The 23,234-nt window shown below is 41.6% G+C and overlaps 2 protein-coding genes across 8 annotated transcripts; one reads left to right on the top strand and one right to left on the bottom strand.

The window, feature by feature from the left end:
* Positions 1–4,258: 4,258 nt before the first annotated feature.
* LOC113844956 (protein phosphatase 1 regulatory subunit 3E-like) lies at positions 4,259–22,409 on the bottom strand. 5 transcript variants are annotated; one of them, XM_072043735.1, is made up of 3 exons: positions 17,165–17,301; positions 16,522–16,598; positions 4,259–16,125 (listed from the first exon to the last, which is right to left on the bottom strand). In XM_072043735.1, the coding sequence occupies exon 3, from the start codon at positions 11,532–11,534 to the stop codon at positions 10,548–10,550; it is 987 nt and encodes a 328-aa protein (XP_071899836.1). In that variant the 5' UTR covers positions 11,535–16,125; positions 16,522–16,598; positions 17,165–17,301; the 3' UTR covers positions 4,259–10,547. The 5 variants fall into 5 exon arrangements, with proteins under 5 accessions (XP_071899836.1, XP_071899832.1, XP_071899834.1 ...); XM_072043731.1 differs by lacking the exons at positions 16,522–16,598; positions 17,165–17,301 and adding an exon at positions 21,790–22,409; XM_072043733.1 differs by having other exon boundaries at positions 16,522–17,311.
* On the top strand, positions 17,207–23,228 carry C12H16orf46 (chromosome 12 C16orf46 homolog). Of its 3 annotated transcripts, XM_072043730.1 has the most exons (4): positions 17,209–17,449; positions 17,862–18,775; positions 21,695–21,735; positions 22,403–23,228. In XM_072043730.1, exons 1-3 carry the CDS (start codon positions 17,327–17,329, stop codon positions 21,696–21,698), a joined length of 1,041 nt encoding a protein of 346 aa, XP_071899831.1. In that variant the 5' UTR covers positions 17,209–17,326; the 3' UTR covers positions 21,699–21,735; positions 22,403–23,228. The 3 variants fall into 3 exon arrangements, with proteins under 3 accessions (XP_071899830.1, XP_071899829.1, XP_071899831.1); XM_072043729.1 differs by lacking the exons at positions 21,695–21,735; positions 22,403–23,228 and adding an exon at positions 21,276–21,639 and having other exon boundaries at positions 17,207–17,449; XM_072043728.1 differs by lacking the exons at positions 21,695–21,735; positions 22,403–23,228 and having other exon boundaries at positions 17,207–17,449; positions 17,862–19,947.
* The last annotated feature ends 6 nt before the right edge of the window (positions 23,229–23,234 follow it).

The raw sequence follows: 23,234 nt of genomic DNA on the forward strand, positions 1-23,234 counted from the left end.
GCAGTATTCATGGCAGTCACACAGTCAGGGCCGTAGGGCTAAGAGCTTGACCCTTGCCTGTAGTAGACTCCCTGATGTCAGGTTAGGGCTGCAGCCTCCCTGTATGCTTTTTGGAGGGAAGGTTTATTTCAAATTGGAGTGCAGATAAACAAAGGTAGGAATGCATGGAACTCCCAATTTGATAACGTTTCTTCTCCCAGCTCCTCTAAAGAGATGAGCAATGACACCTAGGCACTTTTCTTGGGTGGTTTAATACGGAGTGTTTAGGTATTCTGCAGCTATTCAGGCTAAGCAAATCCACTGAAACAAATAATTTTGTATCTTTCTATAATCCACTGAACTACCTGAATTATAGTGCCAAAGTGATGTGTTGTCTCTTGTTTGATGTATACTACATAAGCAGTACTCCCAGTTTTCAAATAATCCTACAACCTTGCTACGTTCATCCTCAGGAGGAACCTTCAGCCAGACCAGCGTGCCTGGGTTGGAGCCAGACTGCAACGCCATAAATGCGAGTTTGCAACCTCAACCCGTAATGAATGCCTTTCATCAAAATAAAATGAAGGATAGAAAGTGTTTTAGTTTTGAACTATGACACAATTCTAAATGGTGTATAAACTGGGGAAAACAAAACAAAACAAAAAAACATGCTTACCAGTGTGTTCCTATGTAAAATGAATAAAGGAGATGACTTTTTTTTTACAAAATAACCACTTTATCTGTGCCCTCTTAAATCTTGATCCTGAGCTTGAGGACAACACTAATAATTACTGGATGCTAAACGTTACAGACTCAGTAGAGAGATTACTTCTAGGGTAATCATAATTTCCATACTTCTCCCACAATCAATAATCTTGACTCTCTATAACATCGAGGTTAATATCAACACTTTTCCTCTTGCCAGCACGTCATTTCTGTTTCACAGACACCAACCCCTTTATCTCTCAGATTATCTAACTGAGTTACAAAAAAAAAGTACAAGCTTTTATTCAATCCATGTTTAGTTTTGAAGATTTTTATCAACAGCAGCCCTAAAAAGACTGCTTACCTAAAACTTTGCCTTTTTGGAACTGCGAATTGCCGCCTCTCCCAGTGAATCATGACCTATCATGAATGTAAATGTAAATCATGTAATTGTTATTCTGATCAGAGGGGAAAAGCGAATCAATGGTATCAAGCTGAAAGAACAAAACCACATTAATCATAACACTTGGTGTTTTGAAGTAGTGCCATCCCACTACTGCTATGGCTGTGTAGGTTGTACATCATGAATTCAGGCAACATTACACAGATGTATCAAACTACCATTGTACACAGCTAGTGAGCCATCAGCTAATTTTAGTAATAAAGATGTTACATCACATAGGTTAGTATCATATCAAGCATAGTAAGCATTGGAAATAAGTTTCTATGAATATATTATTCTAATTTGTCAGGAGACTGTCATGAACATAAAATAAGGACAATGTCAACTTCACTGTCATTAAATTAGCTGTAAGACAATTACCTAAGCAGCCCTGATGATTAGATTAGGAGTGTGGCAGATCTGTTTCTAATGCTCCCTTTAACTGGTGTCTCCAGGGAGCGGACAGGTACCTCTTTGCTTTTTCTTCATACTGACAGATTGGGAATTTGTGTGCTATAGGTAATGGCTCCCATCACAGAATTTTAATATGCCAAGTGGACATTTAAAGGACATACCATCTATCTTCTTGTCACACTGGTCATACAAACAAACAGAGCTGCACCAATAAATCAATCCAGAATGACACTCAGGTCTTCAACTGAGTGTGAGGTTTTTCTGTTGTGGTGCTGGTAGACATCACACAGCAAGGGACAACGGAAGTTTCACCACATGCACGGCTTATTTTGGAAAAGAGAAGGAAAAAGAATAGTGCCTAATTCAGTAATAACAAAAGTTCACCAGTGGGCAGAACGTTCCAGGCTGTCAAACGATGAGATGCAGATTTACATCATTTAGTTAAAAAAAAGAAGTAATTGTACAATTTCACCACACGGTGGCACTCAAAATGTTAGAGAGGGTACCGTGTAAAGGTAAGGACGTGGAAGTGCGGTCAGCCTGTTTTTCTAGCTCAGCTGCTTGTCTGAGAGACAGCCGTGACTCAGCTTTAGTGCCATTTAATTGGCCTAGGTCAATTTTATGATCAGAAAGAATACTAAGAATATCGAAAATCTTCATAAACCACTCCTCACAGAACTGTACATAACAAGAATTCACTCGGACCCTATTATATCGTATCCCTCATCTTACCACCTTTCTTCTCCCACAGTTCCTCATTCCAGCAGCATCTCTTGTCAGGCTGTTAAGATGAGGCATTTGGCCAGGGAGAAGGCTGTATGTGCACAGTCTAAAATGTTACTGAGTTCTAAGTATGATGCCATCCACTAAGTCATTGGGAGCCTTTCAAATAACCTAGCAAAGTCTGACTGGTAGCTTTGGCAAAGAACAATGTTCTTCAATCAACGCCACAGGCAAAACAGCTTTTAACATTAATGAAGCTGTATCAGTCTTAGAGAGAATGCAAAATTCACCTACATAATACATAATACATGCCACTTCCACAGAGAAGAGACGTGGTTTTATGTGCTGAAAAGAAACTGGGCTGATGGAAAACTGAACACCTTTGGGAAAGCCACTCCTGGGGAATTTGACCTTATGGATGTAAGGCAACATGGCAAGAATATTGAGCAGGCAGTGCCAATTAGTGTAAATTACTAGCAAGATATGCTCTAGTTGGCATGAGCCTGAGACAAACCATGAGAGCAGCCTAGGAGCATCCTCAGTGTAATTCTTCACTTTCCCCTAACTGTTTTGAGACACAGTCCTAGAAGGACAGCCCTTGGCAGAGGAACATAGTCTGTGCTGTCTGTATTGGATAGTTACGCTTACAATATTGATACCCCTCTCTTCCTGACAAAGCATAATTCAAACACATCAGACCTGATCTATTTTAATGCAGTACAAGTGTCATACATCCTCTGCTATTAGGCTGTTTTATTTGTCATTTGTTTATACTGATTAATTATTTATGCTATTGAATGTGTTTTGCTCAGAGATGTATTTTAATGGAGGTGCAGTACTTCTACCTTTCTCTAACCATGAAAGTCAATCCACGAGACAGGAGGATGAGTCTGCATCCGTACGTCTGTTCTTCAGCCATCACCCCCTCCCTTCTTCATTGCAGGGGTCTGGATCAAGAGAAAATGACAGAGAATTAAGTCTTGTTGTCAGCTCCTGCCTGTTCTGACCTCCCCCAGTTGTGCCACAGCTGGTAAGTGAAATCAGCTCAGCTACAACTGAAACATTTTTGTCAGCTTTCTATTAGCCTGAGAGGCATTTCTTCAACCAGTTTGCCTGGTAATTAGCCAACAAAGAGAATCCAGATGTTCAAAACCTTAGAAGGATTTGTCTACTTCCCATGTCTTCCATATGTTTAGAGAGGTAACTGAAGGACAAATTTGGATGAGTCCTTGAGATTCATTAACTCATACCTGGATAGTCTCAACTCTGCATCATCACTGAAGGAAAAAGTATGTGCCCATTAAAGAAACAGCTCTATTACAGCTAGTGCTCAGCATATATGGGGCTTAGAAACCTTCCTCCTAGACCAAGTGGTCCTTCAGCACTGGAAAATCTAAACTGTTATTTAAAAAAAATAAAATAAAATCACAATTCTATTAATGTATCTCATACCTTCCCTCTATGAGAGCTACTCTCTGAAGTACCACCTGAAATACTGCTGTTTCTGCACCACCTACTACCTAGCACAGGTTTTGGCAGCTGAATGGTGAATTGCACAGACTGGTCCAATTGTTGCTGGTGAGCATGGCAATGCAAAACTGGGAAGGATTAAAGCCACAAGCAACTGAAGTACAGGCATCCCCGTCTGAACTACAGACTGCTACACTGGCTATCTTTGAAACTGTGCCGAGACATCAGACTATAAAGATAGCTACCGACGTTTATGCCAACTGATTAATCCCATCTTATCTTTCTGAGAGCTGATTGTACTTTAGGAGACCAGACTTCCAACCCAACTCAGCATACAGCAACTTCCATAGAGATATTCTCAACAGAGACTGCTTGAAGACATGCAGGCTTGAAAACTGGCCTGAAATGCTGAATATTTGCCTTTGGATGTGCAGGCACATCACCCAAAGCATTCCTCTGTGCACTATGGATGAATCAGAACATAACTGTTTGTCGGTTAAAAAAGAGGTTTATATATGCTCACAATTTGTATCATTAATCTTTAATGACAGCAAGAAGCTACAGGTTTATGAATATATATTTTTTCATAATTGTGACAACCAGTGACTAGATGCAGTTTTGGTGGAAAATAATCCGAAATACTGTAAGGCTAGGTAAGTTACAAGGCATTATTAGAAAACGTTGATTTTGAACTTTTGGTGATATCACAGTATTGTTACAAATATTAGAAACAAACATTACTTAGTGAAATACAAACATTGCAGAAGAAACTGCAACCAAAAGTAACTTACTCGTAAAGTTTACAGTTAAGAAACAAATTCTTACTTTTTTTCCAACAAAGTCAAGGTAAATCGAAGAAACAACAACAAAAGCTTGCGCTTAAGGAGCCCACTCTTGGACAGACAGCATCTCCATTAACAAGAGAAATAATTTACCACTGTGTGGGAGGAGTTAGGTTTGTTTAAACCTCTTCAAGAACCTTAATTTTTTTGTCACAGCAGTTAGCTTTCCTGCACTGCAATGTGGATCCCAGTCCTGATCAACTTTAAAAACATATATATATTAGCTTTCTGAGTTCAAAAGTATAATACAATTTGGTGTATTTTTAAGATACAGGAATACAAAATTTTAAAACTCACAACGCTAACACAGTGTTTTCTCCTGGAAGGTGACTAGAGAAAAGTATAACGCACAAGACTTGCATAATTGTATGAAATATTGTCTTGCTACTGTTACTCAGAGAATGCTTACGATTTAGTGAAGTCAGATTGCACAAAAAAGAGCCTAAAAATATAACACCATTTAAGACATAGTTTCCTTAATGACACTTTAACAAAATATTCTACACACAACACAATGATACAGCAACCACAGCAATCAAGTCAATCCCTAAAAAAACAGGTGCACCATAATATTGCATAGAAAGAAATCCCTGGTATAAATACACTTGCACTGGAGACTAGGACTTTTTTCCTGCCTTACTAAATCAACAGACATAAGTTTTTAAAAAGCACATCTCACATTTGACATTTTTCTTGGCTATATTCTTTGGAATTACTAGTGCATATGTTATTTCAAGCACAGTTTTATTCTGCATGCTATTGTTTAATATTAAAAACAAAAACAAACAAAACCAAAAGGAAAGCTGTTTGCTTACCTCCCCCTAAAAATGAAATGTAAAATTATTGTCTAATGTTGCATAACAATACAATCAGACCTTTCTCAAAAACAGAAAGCTCAAACAAAACTCAATAACTGAATGAAGAGAATATCCATACAAGATAGGAAACTCCTGGGTTAAAAAACCTCTCTGTAAAATAATTTAAAAGCAATATTCAAAAGCTGGATAAAGACAACGTGGAACCTCAGGAATAACCAATAGTTTAATTCACTTTGATTATGGAAGACCTACATTCAAGTCTGTACACTGATTAAAGAAGTACTCTTACCACCTAACTATTTTAGGACAATTCTCTCATATAAGCTGAACCTGAGAAATCCTTCCTATCGAAACACATACGTTTCCCTGAACATGGTCCATTTTGAAAAATGTCACCATCTTTCATTAAAAAATCCTGATCCGCTCTACATAAGGCTTTTTTTTTTCCACTTTACAGCAAAATTGACTAAGTTTACTTCCTATGTTAAACTATATATGCTCGTAAAATGTTAATTTCAGTGTTGAAAAAGTTTTAATTTCAGTAGGTAATCCTTCCGTATATTCAGAACACGTACACATGAAGTGCATACAGGAAACAGAATTACAGATGACTTGCCAAAAGGCCATGCAGTATACAATTGGAAGGTAGATGTCATTTTCTGTAATATTCTCTATAGTGAACACTTTAATCCCATGATACAAACTGTGCAGCGAGATTGGGTCCATCTATAAGTTTCAGATATATGCATTATGCAGCATCAGGTAAATAACAGTAAAGCTGTAAAGACGATCATGTCTACACAAATAAATTTAATAAAAAACTAGAACTTCTGGTTTCAGATAGAATATATATTTAGAATATCTGTGTAAGTGGTGAATATATACAATAAATATATTCTGTTATATTAACTATAGTCACAGTTTTTTTACCTAGCTAAATAATTTCAGAGGTGTACCAGGAAGACGTGGTTCTGACAGTAACTCCTTTCACTGTAGTATGGGAAAATATGATCAAATTCTTCTGGCTGTTAGAGGTGCAGGATTTCTGGCACAGTTGAAAGAGTGTCAGGTATCAGAATTGATTATTAGTTTTTTAGTATAAATTTCATTTTAATGAGAACGCCATTGCTGGACTTTTGGTGGGAGCGTGAAGGAACAAAGGAGATTTCTTCCTAGGAAATGTTGAAAGGCACATAAAGATTTCAATATATATTTAATAATATGTTAAAAAGCAGATTCTGAGTATTTCCGTCGGTTACTTTATGTTTAAAATATAGAATCAGCAGATGGTTTGCCTGTTGGTGCTTCGGAAAAACATTTCATGTATCTGTAGAGATCACACACGTGTATGAACAGACAGCTGTTCATTCAAGTGATGCATCTTCCCCTCACACATGCTGCAGTAACAAAAAGTGTGCATTTGCTCTGCTATTTAATACGATACTGAGGCACACACATTCACAACAAAAAGTTATTTGCAAATGGTAAAAGGAGAAAATAATTAATTAACCTGAAGTAATGTACATTTATTGGAAATTAGTATAACATTTCAATTATTTTTAGGCTAATGAATAGTAATGTGGTTAGCTAGCTGAAATTCAGTTTACAGTCACTTAACTGTTTTGATCCCTGCTAGGACTTCTATTGTTTAGGGTAGATTTCACAAATATTGCCCTAAGAGGCATGGAATCACATGCAAAAACTCTATCAGCTTAAATGTGCAACAGCCAACATGAAGGTGTAGCAGACACACAGTACGATTTGACTTACTGCAGGAAGTATCACTACTGCACATAAAATAAGATGGCACGTTTCATAAAGCTATGACTCTGCACAATAAATGACAGACAGGTTTTTACACTTCCAAAGACATAATGAATGTGATTATGAATAATTCACTTAAAAGTGAATTACGCTACCTAAGGGTTATTGCCTTGCCTATACCTTCTAGCATCACTTGGAAAGGAAGGTGGCATGGGCTTTCTCCACGCAAATAGAAACAACTGAGCTGTCATTTTTTCCAGAAAAAAAGATTGGCTTGAAAAAATTGTATCCTGAAACATAATTCAAATATTTTACTTTGCCTTTTAAAGTTAACTTCGTGGAACGATGTTCTTTAGAAATGTGTTTTTTAAAAAAAAATAAATTGTCTTGCTCCTCCTTCCATTAAAATGACTGATGTCCTGCCAACTTGAGAAGGACCCTGTTCAGCACAGGTTTTTCTCCTCAAAGTTATCATTTATGTAGATTGTAAATTCTATTCGGGATTTTAATTTTATTTCATTTCCATTTATCACAATGCTTCTAGCAAACCCCACCTAAATAGCATCAGAGTGAAAACTAAAGGACTGGAAACCATACATGGATGCTGCCAGTGGAACAGGTACTCACAGTCAGTGCACCTAGCCATGTTTTTGGAAATCTTGAGAAGAAATTAATGTGATAGAAGTGAAACCGTGTAATCAAAGCAGTGCAGCTTCAGCACATATCACTGATAGGTTTCTGTTAAAATACCTCACATTTCTTCCACAGACATCATCAGTAGCATTCTCCAGTCAAAGCTGGCCGGGCCAATCTCACCTTTCAAGGCTTTAAATGAAGGTGTTTTTAAGTGCTCCAGAAGACTAAGTCTTCTACTGGAGTTGAACGTATATCGCTGATAATCTGTGATCAAGCGCAAGCCCATAAAGTTACCCACGAAACTGAGTGTTGAACTAAACATCGGCTTAACTGCTCAAAAGCTCAGGAGTCTGCTTTCCGAAACATTCTTCTGGTGTGCCACATCTTCAAAAGGTTTAATATTCAGATGTATATTGGACTGAGGGGTTGAACGTTCATAAACAAAGTTATAGCATCGGTTAACCTAAAGCACACAGAAACTAAATTTTTTTCCCTCACATGACATCATTACGATGCTTCAGAAAAACTGTTGCTGCTTTAGTATGTGGGTAAGACAGACCAAGCAAAAAAATGTTTTGGAAAGCTGTAACACATACATAAGAAGAAGTTTGGCTGCATTTCCACCGTATTTCAAAGTGCTTTCAAATGGAGACAAGTTCTCTTCCTTCTCTCCAGTATTAAGGCTCTCAGAACAAACTAGGTTTAGCTAGAAGACACTTGGGCTTTCTTTATCAAACATGCTACTTAATATGCTTTAATCATGAACAGTTTAAGACCCGAATTCTGCAATTCTATCTTTATAGATGTGTGCTAGCGATACATAGGGTTACTTCAATATAAGATCAGGGCCTTAATATTCTAAAATGTTAAATACTCAGCAGGCGCTGACAGCATGTTTCTTTTATATTCTATTTCTATAAAGATCACATTGATGAGAAAACTTGTTGGGGAATTAAAACGAAGCAACCAATACTACAGGAAGGCTACAGTTGGTATGATTTCTATTAAAGCAGAAAAAGCAGTAGAGAGAAATTAAATGAAATGATCTTTTCCCATCAACTTGCCAGACCATTTTATCCAGAATTCACAGGTTTAATTATTCTGACTCAACCAGACCCTCAGGAGACAAAAGTGCCCTCAATTTCCACTGAAGTTGAAAGGTTCCATAAGAACCTGGCATTAATCAAGCTGTTTGGGATACTTAACCCTCACGAGGAGCACGAAGAATACAGTTAGAATTACACTTCATTCCTGAACAATCTACAAAAGGTCCAAAATGTTGAAGGCCTGATCCTACAACCCATCATAACAGGAGTATGACACCAGCGTTCGTTCTGCCACTCTCAGAAGTCATCTTTGTAGAAGTCCCTCACCTGCAAACACAAACATGCCTAAATCCTGGAAAGCCAGCACCCAGATTTGGCACCAGCACAACCTGTATTCAGCCAAACTCCTGAAAAAGAAAGTTAAAAAAGGAAAATGCTGTTCCCTGCTACTAACACCCAAAATAGCTCTTTGAAGGCAGAAGTCAACATACTCTGCAATTTCAATGTTTTTTATTGATACCTCTCTACTTCTATGCAAAGATATTACTTTTCCTCAATCTGACTGACTAAACATAACTAGCTTTGTGAAATCTGCCACTTTCTGGAATTATTCTGAAAAATCTGGAACGTTTTGTTTTGCAAAAGGCAAGCTCCTGCCCTGATACCTTAGCATAACAACTCCAATTAGCCTGTTAACAGAAATAAAACTGGAAATGTTGCTTGGGATGCAAACCACAATTACGGATTCAGTTCCTGCCACCTCTAATTCTTTGGTGCAACTTCAGGACTACCCTGCCAACCTGGCCACGAGCAGCTTTATGGAAAATCCTACTGAAACAAGCATGACAGACCTTTACAAGGTATCATGTGGATATTAACACAAAATGCTTGCTTTATAAAATCTGTGAGTAGGCTGTTATTTCCAGTAATACATGACACTTTCTCTTAGCCTTTTTCTAAATATGCATGAATGTATGAAACAGGGTTCAAAATTTTAAAACTTGAATCTTTGCTACAAACCCATCAGCCATTTTTTCAGCATGAGAAATACAGCCATACCTGGGGGCATCAGCTTTGGGGTTCAACACCAACATCTGTCCCCTGCAATTAACAATTAACACGAGTGACCGCGTCCATGTGGACACTGGGGTCTGGGGGGCTCTGGGAAGGGATCCAGCACCTCAGCGGCTGAGGAAAGAGGATGGGTGCCCAGGGCAGTGCTGCCGGTGCTTCCAGAACCCAGTGTTGTGGGCACAGCACCCACGAAGATTTGTTTGCACCAGTGGATCCTGATTTTCACTGACAAGTCCCACAAATATTGACGGCCTCCCTCCCCTCATTCCAGCCCCTCACCGTGCAGCAGCTTTGGTCAGGAGCTCGAGGTGCAAAACCTGGCAGTGTGCCGGCCACGCTGCTGCTGTGGGACCGAACGCCTCACACCCAGCCTTCGCCCTGACCGGTGCCTGAACGCTTATCCCTACGCAGCGTTACCAAGATAGAAAAGAGAAACAATTTATCTGTAAACGGAATCGAAAAAAATATCTTCTGGTGGCTTACGAAGAAGCTTCTGGAAGGGTGGGCTGGGTGGGATGGCAGGAAGGGTGAGGCGAGGCGAGGGGCGGCCGGAGGGTGCTTGGGTGTCTCTGTGAGGTGAACCTGGGCGCCGCGGCCGCCCGGTGAGGCGAGGCCGGAGGGAGCGGGGTCCCCGTCAGATGAAGTGGATCCAGGCGGTGCTGTCGGGGTCCTGCGGCGGGCAGAGGGCGGCCGGGGAGGGCGGGCGGCCCCGCAGGCGGTAGTTGCTGCCGCCGTTGTTGTCCCAGTACTCGGCGCCGGCCACGCGGTAGCGGACGGCGAACTCCAGCGTGGCGTCGGCGGCCACGGCGGCGCCGAGGGGCAGGTGGAAGGCGAAGCGGTCGGTGCTGCCGTCGGGGGGCCCGTGGGGCTGGTAGGCGGCGGGCACCTCGGCGCAGCTGGCCCAGCGGTTGAGCGTGTAGCGCACCGACACGGCCTTCTCGTAGGCCAGGTTGAGGACGCGCACGGCGCCGCGCAGCCCCGCCGGCTCCGCCCGCACCCACTCCAGCCTCACCTTGTGCTGCCGGACCCGCTCGGCGAAGCCGGGGCTGGCGCCGGGCTGCGGAGGGAAGAGCGGCTCCAGCAGCGGCGGCGGCGGCCCGAAGAGCACCGGCTCCAGCTCGCCCAGCGCCGGGGGCTTCCTGGTCTTGAGCAGGTCGGCGGGGCGAGGAGGGGGCTGCGGCGGCGGCACCCGCGGCAGGTCGGCCTGGCAGAAGTGGCGCACGGAGGTGAGCTCCAGGCCGAGCGAGTCGGCGAAGCGAACCGTCTTGCGGCGGGCCGGGCTCTGCTGCAGCGCCGGCCGCAGGCTGCGGTCGCCGGGCGTGGGCAGCGACTTGGCCCGGCGGCGCTGCGTGGGGCTGGGCGGCACCGCGGGCACCGACGGCTCCCGGCCCCGGGGCGCCGCCGGGGGCTTCTCGCCCGCCGCTTCCCGCACCACGGGCGGCGGTGGAGGAAGGGGAGGTGGAGGAGGAGGAGGGGGGGGGTCGCCGTCGGGGCTGCAGCCGCCCTTGCACTGCTCGGCCAGGCTGCCATAGAGGCAGGCGCTGCAGCTGAAGTTGCGCGGCAGGTAGAGCCGGGGCGGCGGGGCGGGCACGGCGCTGTGCAGGGAGCCGGCTTTATCCATCGGGGCGGGTGGCTCGGGGGGCTAGCGCCCTGCTCGCCGCCTCAGCCCGGCGGCCTCCCCGCCGCGGCCGGCCCCGGGGCCCGCCGGTGGGTGCGGGATGCGCCGCCGCTCGTCATCCTCCGGCCCCCATCGCTCCCCGGCCTCGGAGCGCAGCCCCGGCTGCTGCCACCGCCCTGCGGCTGCCCTCGCTCTCCTCCTCCTCTTCTTCTTCTTCCTCGTCTTCTTCTTCTTCCTCCTCCTCCTCCTCCGCCTCCGCGCTGCGTTCTGGGTCTTTCCCGGCGGCTCTCAGGCGGCAGCAGGAGGCGGGCAGGATTCCCCGCTTACGGTTCATTGCGGCGCTCTTCCCCGTCCGACCCGTTACAGAAATAGCTGCTGAAAGGAAGAGGCAAAAGGCTCTGGCAGATTAGAAGGGGGCGATAAGACACGGCTGGCTCGCGAGCCGGAGCCCGCAGTGTACATTTAAAGGAAGAAATCCGGCTAATCCGCTACAATGCGATTAGGGTGCATCTGCCGAATAAAATACACCTGCCAGAGCCCGGCTGCTGATTGCCATCTGTAGGAGGAACGGCTCCGGTCTAGACGCGGAGAGCTGCTGGTGAAAACACAAGCAGCGTTTGTTCTTTTCAGGAGGTGATTTAATAATTGCCAGGCAATATTCAAATGAATTAGACGTAATGAAAACCAGAGCTGCTGCGGGCAGTTCAAGGAGCTAAAAGACTAGTTTAGCAAGCCGCTTCATTCCAGTCTTTCCGTAATCTGGTGCTCATTTTTAATTAGTAAATTGCATTAAAAGCAATGATCCTGCCAAAGGCTGAGCCTGAACTGTCTCGACGTCTGATTCTCATTTAACTTCTGAGCAGGAGCTTTTACACCTTCGTCATTTTATCTGCAGCACTTGCTGTTCCTTTGCACATCTAGGCAGTGGAAATGCGGCTGATGGGATTACCAATGGGACAAGTGAGCCCGATAAGGACCAAGAGTTTAAAAAAAGCCACTAGGACACAGGGAAAAGCTTCCTGTTGTCTCATATTAAAGCTATCGGCTTTAATTCCTTTCTTAGTAAGTAAGAAAATAATTCCTATGTTATTTCCACTGAGTCCCAAATCTTTTTAATTACACATAGTCCATAAGTAGGGAATGAAAAAATATGCCCAGCAGTGTTAAATTTGACACTTTTATACTTCCCAATGATTTGTGGTGGCATTCTCTTAAATTCACAGGATGATCACAATTTTTGAAAAGTCAAATAGTGGCAACATAAAGAATTACCTCCGAATTCACCAGCTCAGGATCTTAAAACTGTCTTACATATCCTTTAACTCATACTATAGGAAGGATTCATTAGGCCACTTTTCCATGCTTCCCTCACAAAAACAAGCATTTCAAGAAAACATGAATTCATGCTTGGTTTTCATCTGCTTACATTAATTTAGGGGAGAAAAGGAATTGACCCGAATAGCTGTTGAAACAGGCTTTAAGACTGCATCCTTTGAAATGTTTTTTAGTAATTTATCTGTCACAATGAAAACACTTGACACTTTTTTTTTGCTAATGTTAACTTCACTTTTAAACCACTTGACAGTGAGAACTTTGCTTCTTCCATTAATGTGTAAAGTCTGTGTTTTTAAACTCTTGTGAAACTATCAGAACTAATAAGTTAAAGTGGCTTAAACCTGATTTTGTATAGGAAGGGTTTTCAGTCAGGTTTGGACACGTCTGTGGTATATACTGGCAACAAGACTGGGGTAAGCTGGTTTCTGCTGTATTTTACACAACAGGGATGCCTTAGCAGTGTTCAGCTTCCCCTCTTCTGGTAACTTTAGTTGCCTAACTTCTTCTTATCATAAACTTGTGTAATACTCCTGGTTTTATGTCTTTTTCAAGCCACTTGTTGCAGCCCACAATCTTGGTAATATTTCGTGGAAAAACAAAACAAAACAAAACACAACAACCAACTCCTTTCTTCACAGGTGATTGTAAGCTGTATAGCTCATGTAACTGAGTTAAAAATGTAGATTCCCCAAAGTTAGTAAACCAAAGACTGGCATAAAAACTGAGAAAATCCTGTGGTAAGAATACAAAAAAAATAATATGGTAAGCTTTGGACTAGCCAGGTCAAAGCACCATGAGATGCAGATGGATAACCACATAAACTGATTCATGTCATGAGAATACTTCAGAAATTTCAGTTCATCTTTTTCTTTTTTTTCCTCTCTCTCTCTCTTTTTTTTTTTTTTTTTTTGCAAAAGAAGGAGTAGAGGGAGACTTCACATAAATGAATGCCCACTGTAGAAAAAAAATCACAGAATATCCTTGTGGATTAGAATTAAAGAAACCCTTTTACAGGGAATGGAAATTAAATGGTAGCTAAATCATCAAAACATCAATTTACCAGCTAATCCTGGAGGTGCTCAAATTTTCACCTGTGATTTCCCCCAGTGACCTGAAACTCTGGCACACACAGGCACCTCAGCCTTGTCTCTCTTGAGCACTGTCACCACAAAAACTCCACCAGGATCTACAGCAGAAGTATTTCTCACTGTAATTTTCTTGATCTAAACATTCTGCTCATGTTCTGAAGGTACCATAGGGCTTGTGCTGCTGGTTTATCTACACTTTTGCTCATTTCCAAACAGTGAAGCTGTGGGGACACGTACCACATCTTTCACTTCTGAAGATGTCTTTATTACTAGGCTGGCCTTGCTCTTCCTATGAATTTAAGAAAGATGTGGTAAATTAAACAGTTTCAGGCACTGAAATTTAACAAACATACACAGAAATTCCCTCGAATAGTCCATAGGCTTGTGCTGTTATGTAGAAAGTGTGGCAAGAGTTTGTAATGGGAAGCGTCAGACACCTTCGCTTCTAACAGGAAATTCTTTCAGCTTTGCCTACTGTAAATAATTGTACACAACAAATGCTAACATTCTTAGAAGTGAGCAAGCACTACCGCATATGCAAAAACTATGGCTTAATATATGCAGTGGTAGGCACCCGTACACCACCCCCTCTCTATCTCAATTTAGTTCACAGAATTACAAACATGTAAGTTGAAAAGTCTGTTGTTTTACATTGCTAGCTACATTAAGTATCCTGGGTGCTTTTCTAAATATTAACGTCAGCAGCAATTTGATAATGAAATAATTAGTTCTGACATAGCTAGCCCTTTCAAAGCAATACCCTCTACCTTTTCACTGGAAAATAGTATTTTTATGACAAGCCAATTTTGAAGGTTCCAGCAGGAGTAGATCAGTTGTCATGTAAATCGTAGAGCTCTGCAGTGTTGCTCCATTATAGCGTAAGAAAAGCAAAAGGTCTTACATTAAAATTAGTCTCCATTGACTTAGAAAATGGCAATCAGGTGTTGGTTTTATTCCTACAGCCTCCTCTCCTTTTGCAGATTTAAATAGCATAACTGTAGAATAACATTTTGTCATAGTAACATTGTCCAACTAACTTTTGGTAGACCAATCTCTGCATCTTCCAGCAGGCATCAAAAATTTTAAAGACAGCCTCTTGTTCTGCCTGTGTAGCACTGAGTGACCCTGACATTTCCACAGTGCCAAACTGCATTTAAAATCAGCCCGATGCCTGAGAATTTCCAGCTAACCAAACAGAACCCATTCCTCTCTTTTAGTACAATTTAAATGATGTGGAAAGCAAAACTGATTCAAATCACTGAAGGCAATGAACTGGGAGCTTTCTTCTGTTGCATTTATTTCTTGTCTTGACTCCAGGTAATCTAGGAGAAAACAGATGCTGGTGCTGGGGAGCATTAAGCAGAACCACGATGGAACCATTAATAGGGGAGGAGAGTCTGAGTGCTGGGGCTTATCCAAAGTGGCCACTGTCACATGTCTGCTCCAACTTTCCAGAACAGGTTTATTTTTAGTAATGAGAATTGTAGGGAGATAAAATGGATGTAAAGGCGAAGTGCATTATGATTACATCAGCTTTTGAGATGAAGTTGTGACTCAGTACGTGAATTCAGAAGGTCAGCTTCTACTCTCATTTACATCTGTGCAGCTCTTCTGATGCTGATGAACTATGTAGGTGTTACACTCAAATATCACCCAAGAATTTAATAATTTTATGTGACTACATGAATCTGGCACTGATATTTACATTGACAGTTTGCAAGCCTTGAATGCTCCATTTGTTCTGCATGCATATATTTTAAAAAAAAGATCCCCCTACACCATTTAATGTTAGTGAGTAACTCAGACCTCTAATTTTCCCTGAGAAAAATATCTTAGTCAAATCTCAGAGAAATGCCAGATCAGAACTGGGTAATAAACCTGAGTAAGGCACAAAAAAACTTAAGTATCCTGTTAAAGAACAATGATATTGATCTTTAATAGCAAATATTACCTTCTCTTAATCAGGATGTGCAGTCTTTAACTGTGAGGATGCAAGCTGTGTGATTCATGGAGTTGTATCCAGGATGTTTGGTCTGGGAGATCGGTGAATGTTTTCCAAAGGACTGCATGTTCTGACCAACAGAGCTCTGACACTTTGAAGGGTAACTTTGTGGCTGGTTTGTGGGTTGCTTTTTTTCCTTTCTACTTTAAATATCAAGATCCAAAGAAACCTATAGTAATAACAAGAAAACAGAATACTAAGAGTTTACCTCAGTTCATGACCTTGTGAATCTGCCTTCTGTACATCTTGAAGCTCACACACAATTTTATTAGTTAAGCATTAACCACCTCTGTTGACTTAAGTGATTGGCTTAAGACTTCAGGAAAGTGCGTAAGCTATAAAGAGCCCCAAATTAAGACTGAAGTGGAAAAAAGCAAAGAAAAAAAAAAAGGATACGTCATTTTTCAGAGAAGATGATAAAGAGCATTCTACTTAAAGTATTTTTTCTCATATGAATAGTTGTGCTATTTTTAAACAGATTGCTTGATTTCAACAAGGATAAGTAACAACAGTGCTGGGACTCTTTTGGTCCTAAAACTTTTAATGTAGATTTTCATGAAAATACCTGAACAAATGCACTTCGGGACATCCCCAAATCCCATTTTCTGCTAAGAGTGTTGGCAACTGAGTCTTAATGCCGTGCTATAAAACAAACACAGGACTGTCTCTAGCAACTGTAAATAGTCTCAGTAGTGCTTGCTAATGATTTTAGGAATTAAAACATGCACCTCACATCCTTGATTTTAATTTTCACATTTTTCAAATTTAAAGGTCTGTTGGTCAGGCAGTGATTCATTGTAAAGTGATTAATAGTAATAGATTATTTAGATTCATTGTATTGTAAGATCAGTCTGTCTCCTCCTTTTCTATTTGTTTCTTCATCACTTTTTCTTTCATTTCCTCTATTTGGCCCTTTCACATCCATTTTCCTCCTGCACACAACTCTTCCCTATTCACGTTTTTCAGGCTTTATATAGACTCTCTCCTTCCTCGGCATGCATCCAGCACTTTGCTTTGGTTTTTCCCCCTTTCAAGCTGCCCGGTTCTGTCGTTTCTCACATTTGCAGTTCTCGGCTGCCCGTCCAAGCCCCCTGAAGGGCTTCAGAGCCCATTCCCACTTGGCATCACCAACCCCCTCAGCTTCAGGTACGACCACCCACAGCCACCTCCAGGCGTGTATGCCCCATCCACATACCCCCAGCACCCACGGGAGAAGCAGGGAGACCAGGAGCTCGGCACAGCCGCCGTCCCCTCCTGGTTTCCTCACAGACAGCTCCCCCCGGGGCCCTTCCCTCAGCGCCCCGGCGCCATTTTCCCGCCCGGGGCGTTGCCGTGGCGACGGCCCCTGAGGCGGCGGTGGCGGGCCCGGGATGCGGGGCGCGGCGGGCGGCTGTGGCGGCGGGGGGCGGCGGGCGGCGCGGGCCCTGCTGCGCCTCAGCGACCGCGGCGCCGCCCCGGAGAGCCGGGCCCCGGGCTGCGGCTGGGAGGAGGCCGTGAGTTTTACGGCAGAGGGAATCTTTGATGTTATTTTAGAGGAGTTTGGGGCTTTTAATGCTCGTTTTTACACGCAGAGTGAAGAAAAAAAGGCGTGCGCTTCTGTGAGGTGCTGAGGGAGTGACCAGTGTTGGCCTGTGACACAGAAACGCGTCAGAGGTCACACTCATCTCTTCTCCCTGATGGAGAAACTTAAAGTCTGTGCAGAGGCATTATGGTAACTCCCAGTTCCTTCTTTCAGTTCAGGAGTACATGACACAACATACCAGGCCTTCTTAGGAATTGAACTCCTTGTTTTGTACTCAGAAATAGCATTATTGTGTTCATTTACATCAGCCAAGACTATTCCTCCAACATTTTCCTTACAACGCTTTAGCTTGTCTTAAATTTAATGTGTTTCTCTATTACCAGGTGCAAGGCTGGGGTTCCACCGATCCACTTGCTTGCTTTCAGCTGCAAAAACAAATCAAGAAATCAAAGGCAAGTGAAACCTCCAACAATTGCCTGCTTTGCTTAGACATGGTGCAAGCTACTGACAAATGTTCAGGCCAAGAAGTCAAGACTACAAGAAATCAATCAAAAGCAGAAAGCAAGTTAAACACAGAGGCTGCAGCTGATACTGCTCCAGAAGAGATTTCAGCCCATTCTAGTAAGTCTAACTGTTCTACAACACATGGCAGTAAAACAGAAATATGTAACAAAAAGGTACACTCTTTCAGAACATGCCAGGGTGAAAAGAAGAACCTGCCAATAAAAGAATACTGTATGTGGAACCTAGAAGACGTGAAAAATCCAGATGCTGTAAAGCATAAAGCGATAAAACCCCAGGCACTTGATGTGCTTGATCCAAATGGCTGTGAATCTTTGACTTCAAAATCTTCACAAGTACTTCCACCCGTGAAATATGCCACTCCCAAGGACACTTCAGACCCTTCCTGGAAGAACAAGCAAGCCATTATCCTTCAGAACACACTCAATGGTACTTCAGTTGAGATTGCTTCCTGCAGTCATGACGCTAAAGGAACAGAGCAAAAGAGTAAAAAAGGAGCTGACACCATGAATGATAAAATGAAGGAAAAAGGAGAAATTCATGAACCATCAGCATTTTTCTCAAGTCATTCAGAGGTCTCCCTCCTGCAGGAAGATCCTGAACAGTTATCCTGGCACTGTGCTCTTACATCTGACAGAAGCATTGCAACCATTCCTAATCCTACTGCTTCCAAAAAGAACATTCATCAGGCCTGTATGCAGGTTCCACACACAAAAGGAATACAATACACAAAACATGACATCCGAGGCTCTTTAACCTACAATGCCAGGAACAGGTATGCTGAGGTCAAGGAAGGAAACAAATCAGAAATGCAGGCGGTTCCCCTGGTCTCTGGACTATTACCTTCCCTAAAGGCCAGTCACACTGCAAGAGCTGAACTGCTGCCTAGACTGAACTAACACTTCTAGGTTGCAATCTCTTGCCTTTTTTTTCCTTGTAACTTATGGGGAAAAAATAAAATTTCCTTGTGAGCCACTGGGATATTTGTAGGTTTTTTAAAATGCTATTAATAGCATAAGCTGATGAATGCCAATTACTTTCACATAGGTTTAGTTTCTTCCTGACCACAAGATAGATCCATTAGTCTTAACAGCTTATTCTGGGCATGAAGTACATGCACCCTCTTCATTTAGATTCACTCTGAATGAGTTCTGTAGCCTACTGTGACAATTAGGTATTTGATACTGCTGATCACTGAAACAACATCTAACTTTAAGAACATTCTGCTCTGCAAGGCCTTTAATAATACCCTTAAAACAGTGCTAAATCCTACTGAGCTTCACAGACAAACATTTGCATACATTCCTTGCTAATTTGGCACCTAGGAGAAACAGAAATGATCTGGAAAGCAGACAGTGGTGAGATTGACAGTCGTTTACAAGGTTTGTTCTTGTTTAAAGTAGATTTGTTTTTTAATCCTGTTAATGTTTTCTTCGCTTGTTTCTGTTTAATAGATGTGTATTCTTGTTTTACCTCATCATACCAAATAGGGCTTCCAGATCAAGTTCTGTTTTTGTTTTGTGTTAAACAAAAAGCAAATTAAAAAACAGCAGTCCTTCCATAGAGACATCAGTAACTGCACTTCAATTGTAGCAGCTTCTTCACAAAGAGCATGCTCCTTTGCATTCAGGACAGATTCACTGCAACTTACCCTTCCCCTCTTCTGATGCTTTGATGGAGATTTTGAATGGGGAAAGATAATGTCAGTGCAAGGCTCCCAATAAGATATAGTTTAAAACAGCTTTAGACTGAGGAATTCCGTATCTTTTAGATTTATATCTTTATTTATTCAGCATGTGCACAAAATGTTAAGTTTTTAGAAGTTTTCTAGCCTCAGCTTGTTAATTGTGTTCAGGTATCTGAACATCACAGCTAAGAGAATAATCACCTTCCAGATGCGTAGTTTCAGAGGAAGAAAAGAAAAAAAGGTGACAAATATTCTGTGTACCTAAATAAACTATTGTGTTTATTCCTTTAAAAAAGGGAAGGACGATGTGGTTTTCTCTCTTCCCACAGTACTGAAGTGACATGACCTCCAGAGAACACAGGAGTTGAGTGCTAGTGTTAAGTAACAGTTCCAAGCTGATCGCTTTGTCTCCTAATATTATTCTTCTGGGAATTGCTTAGGGAAATCTAGAAACCTTTTAGAACTGTAATTTGTACAGCAGGTGTGTAACAATTCTTTAAGTATGTACAGCAGCATATCAGCTTAAGGTGCAGAGCCCTTGTTAGAACAGGGCCACCATTTGGGGGGCAATAAACTCGATTTTTCAAGCTACAGCACCTCTGTATTGGAGAGGGGAGTGCCACCTACTGAATGTCTAAGAAAATAAGCACTTCTACCAGAAATAGCACACAGTTGCTTTCAAGCTTACTGTCTTCTGCATTCCTTCGCTCTTGAAGAAGAAAAGCTAAGCATTCTAAAAATTCTCAAGGTGTTGCTTTGAACAAACATATGATAATTGTTCATAAAGGGAACAAGACATCACTCTGTTCAAATCCTGACAATGCAGTGGTACACAGTTTCTCAGTGTTCTTGTCAGTAACCTATTTCAACTGGTTTTGCCCAACAAATAGCTACAAAAATTTACTATCTCCCCAGTACAGTATTTCCTTCAAAAGTTTTAGCATAGTTACATTTATAGCAGTCATGTCATAGATCTTTGATAAGCACGCACAATACATCAGCTTAAGATATGGAAAATGAAACAGCAGGAGAAATTCACTCTACATACGTTCATACAGGACAGTAAGTATCAATGTGTTTTATTACCTCTGCTTAATAAATTACGTGGATTTCAAAAAGTGCCTATATCAAACATTATGTTGCTTTTATGTTGCAAAGTCAATTTATACATACCTTAGGGAGGAATGTATCAGTAAGGTTTTGTTTCAATGTGATGCTTTTGTGATATTAAAGAAACAGAGCAGCCAGTGATTTTAAAATAGGGAAATAGAGTAAGTGGGAATATTAATTTCCATTCATATTTTGATGCAGAATTATCTTTATAGCTGCTACTAAGATCTATATGCATCTTTCATCTCTTTCAAAACTCTGAATAACTGAAAATCTACCAATGATTTTTTGCAGTCAAGCTCTTAGTCATTAATTTCCAGGAAACATGTATTTTTTTGTAGTAGTAGTAGTAACTTTTGTCTTACCTGCTATTCAATCATAGTGCTACAATTACTCGTTCTGACAGAACAGAGACATCCTCTAACAAACCACATTCTTCACTTCTTTGTCCCCTTCCCTCTCACTTCTCTTTTGGCAGTGTCTGTTCCAGTCCTGTGCTTCATATTTAAATATAAAATATAAGTTATATAGTGGAATGATCCTTCACAAACAGTCCCAAGATAAGTAACTGAGTCCATTTATATTTGTTTCAAGTCCTCTGTTTTTCACTACATAGAAAACTCAAATGTACATGCAACTGTGAAATGAATAACATTAATAACAGTGAGGAAGGAAAGAGTCTCTCCCACTCAGAGAACAGAAAATATTGCTGCTTCGGAAAAATGAACTGTGTTATCAGTTAACAGTGAGTAAAGCCAAGCGTTCATTACCGTGCTTACAAGATGCAGCCACTGCAGACAGCTAACCCATTCTTTATAGCAAAAAAGTTCAAAGTTGAAGCTAAAAATTCTATTTCTACTAGTAACTAATACAGAACTTCTGTACTTTGTTTCACAGGTAAAAGGCTTGAGCAGAGATACTACTTTCATTGCCATCAGGTACAAAACAAGCCCCCACTCCCCCAAAAATCAGTAAGCAAAATTGTTACTTACGAATATGGTTGTAGTAGCTCATGGAGACTTGGCCCAATCAACCAAGATTACAGGAGATTCAATTAAAAATTAATTGCTATTTAATTGCCAGCAAATCTCCTGCAAGAAATGGTATTTCCAGGAGGGGAACATTTCTAGCCTACCGTAGCAAACCTTTCCATTGTGCTCCCTTAACAAATGGCTTTAAAGAAGAAAGGGATACTGGCCAATTTTGTGCTGCTCACACTTCTCCGGACAAACAGAAGGATTTGCCAAGAAAGGGGTGTAGCAAAAGTCACCCAGCAAAGCTGCTAAATAAAGGATTGGAACAGAAAGATACAAATTCACAACACTTAAGTCATGATAAACGTGATGAAGTTATGTGACCTTGAAGACACCGGGTTCTTCTACCCCAGGAAACAGCAGCTTCTTGTTTACATGCAGACTCTCTCAAGAATAAAACCATTCCCGCTCAGGGAAAGGAAATAAACTTAAGTGCTAGATCAACTGGGAGTGTTTCCTGCATTCAAAGTGCCAAAACAAGACACGCGAAAGGGAATTGGTAACAGCAGTGTAAAAATACAATGAGAGAACACCTGAAAGCTAAATCAATGCTTCTGTCTTTTTGTTTTAAGTCCAGACTTCCAGGGGACTGATTCCAGAGAACACTTTGTCAAATCCTGGAGCCAGAAAGAAAGTCTGCCTCTCTTAAATTCAATTGTTTTGACAGAATGCAATCAATCAGCTTGCCAACAAGCAATTTCGTTAAGTGAAGGAAATTCAGAATCTAAACACAAACTGATCAGGGATGCTTTCACTGCCAACAGAAATAACAGTAAAGTCTCAGCAACACCAAGCAAGAAAGTAGTTCAAAAACATGTGGGGCTGATCTCTGAACAGCCATCGGCTTCTTCTTGATCTGTTCTTAATCAAGAGTCAATTTGTCCTGCCTTTTAGGCTGCCTTGCCATCTTTGCAAGTTTCATGAGGACAATCTGTTCAAAGTAGCTGACTTTTGTCCACAGGTGAAGTCTGCTCCATCTGAATAACAAGCCTGAAATAACTCAACCCAAACTAAGCAGAATATTGCTACAACAGGAATAGCCTGCTATTCCTGCAACGGTAGTCAGTTCCTAATACATTTGACTCTTTCAGAGCTAACTTTAAATGCTCTGAATGGGAATTTACTTTCTAGATACTTCCCACATACTGCCCCCTGGAAATACCTTCTATATTTTGCTACCACTGTGGCTGAATGCTGCCTCATGCACTTAGCATGTGATGGCACCGAAACCAGCAGCCTGGTACACACCACAGACAGAGTTTGTCGTGACTATAGCTGCTGTAATAGCACAGATGAATTTTCAGTGACAGATCGTCTGCTTGTTCACCTATTCTGAATTGATATGGAAGTTGACAAGATACAAAAGTAATAATAAAAGCATTTTATATTCTCCAACAGAGGAT

The sequence above is a fragment of the Anas platyrhynchos genome, chromosome 12 (assembly GCF_047663525.1).
Source record: "Anas platyrhynchos isolate ZD024472 breed Pekin duck chromosome 12, IASCAAS_PekinDuck_T2T, whole genome shotgun sequence".
Lineage (NCBI taxonomy): Eukaryota > Metazoa > Chordata > Aves > Anseriformes > Anatidae > Anas > Anas platyrhynchos.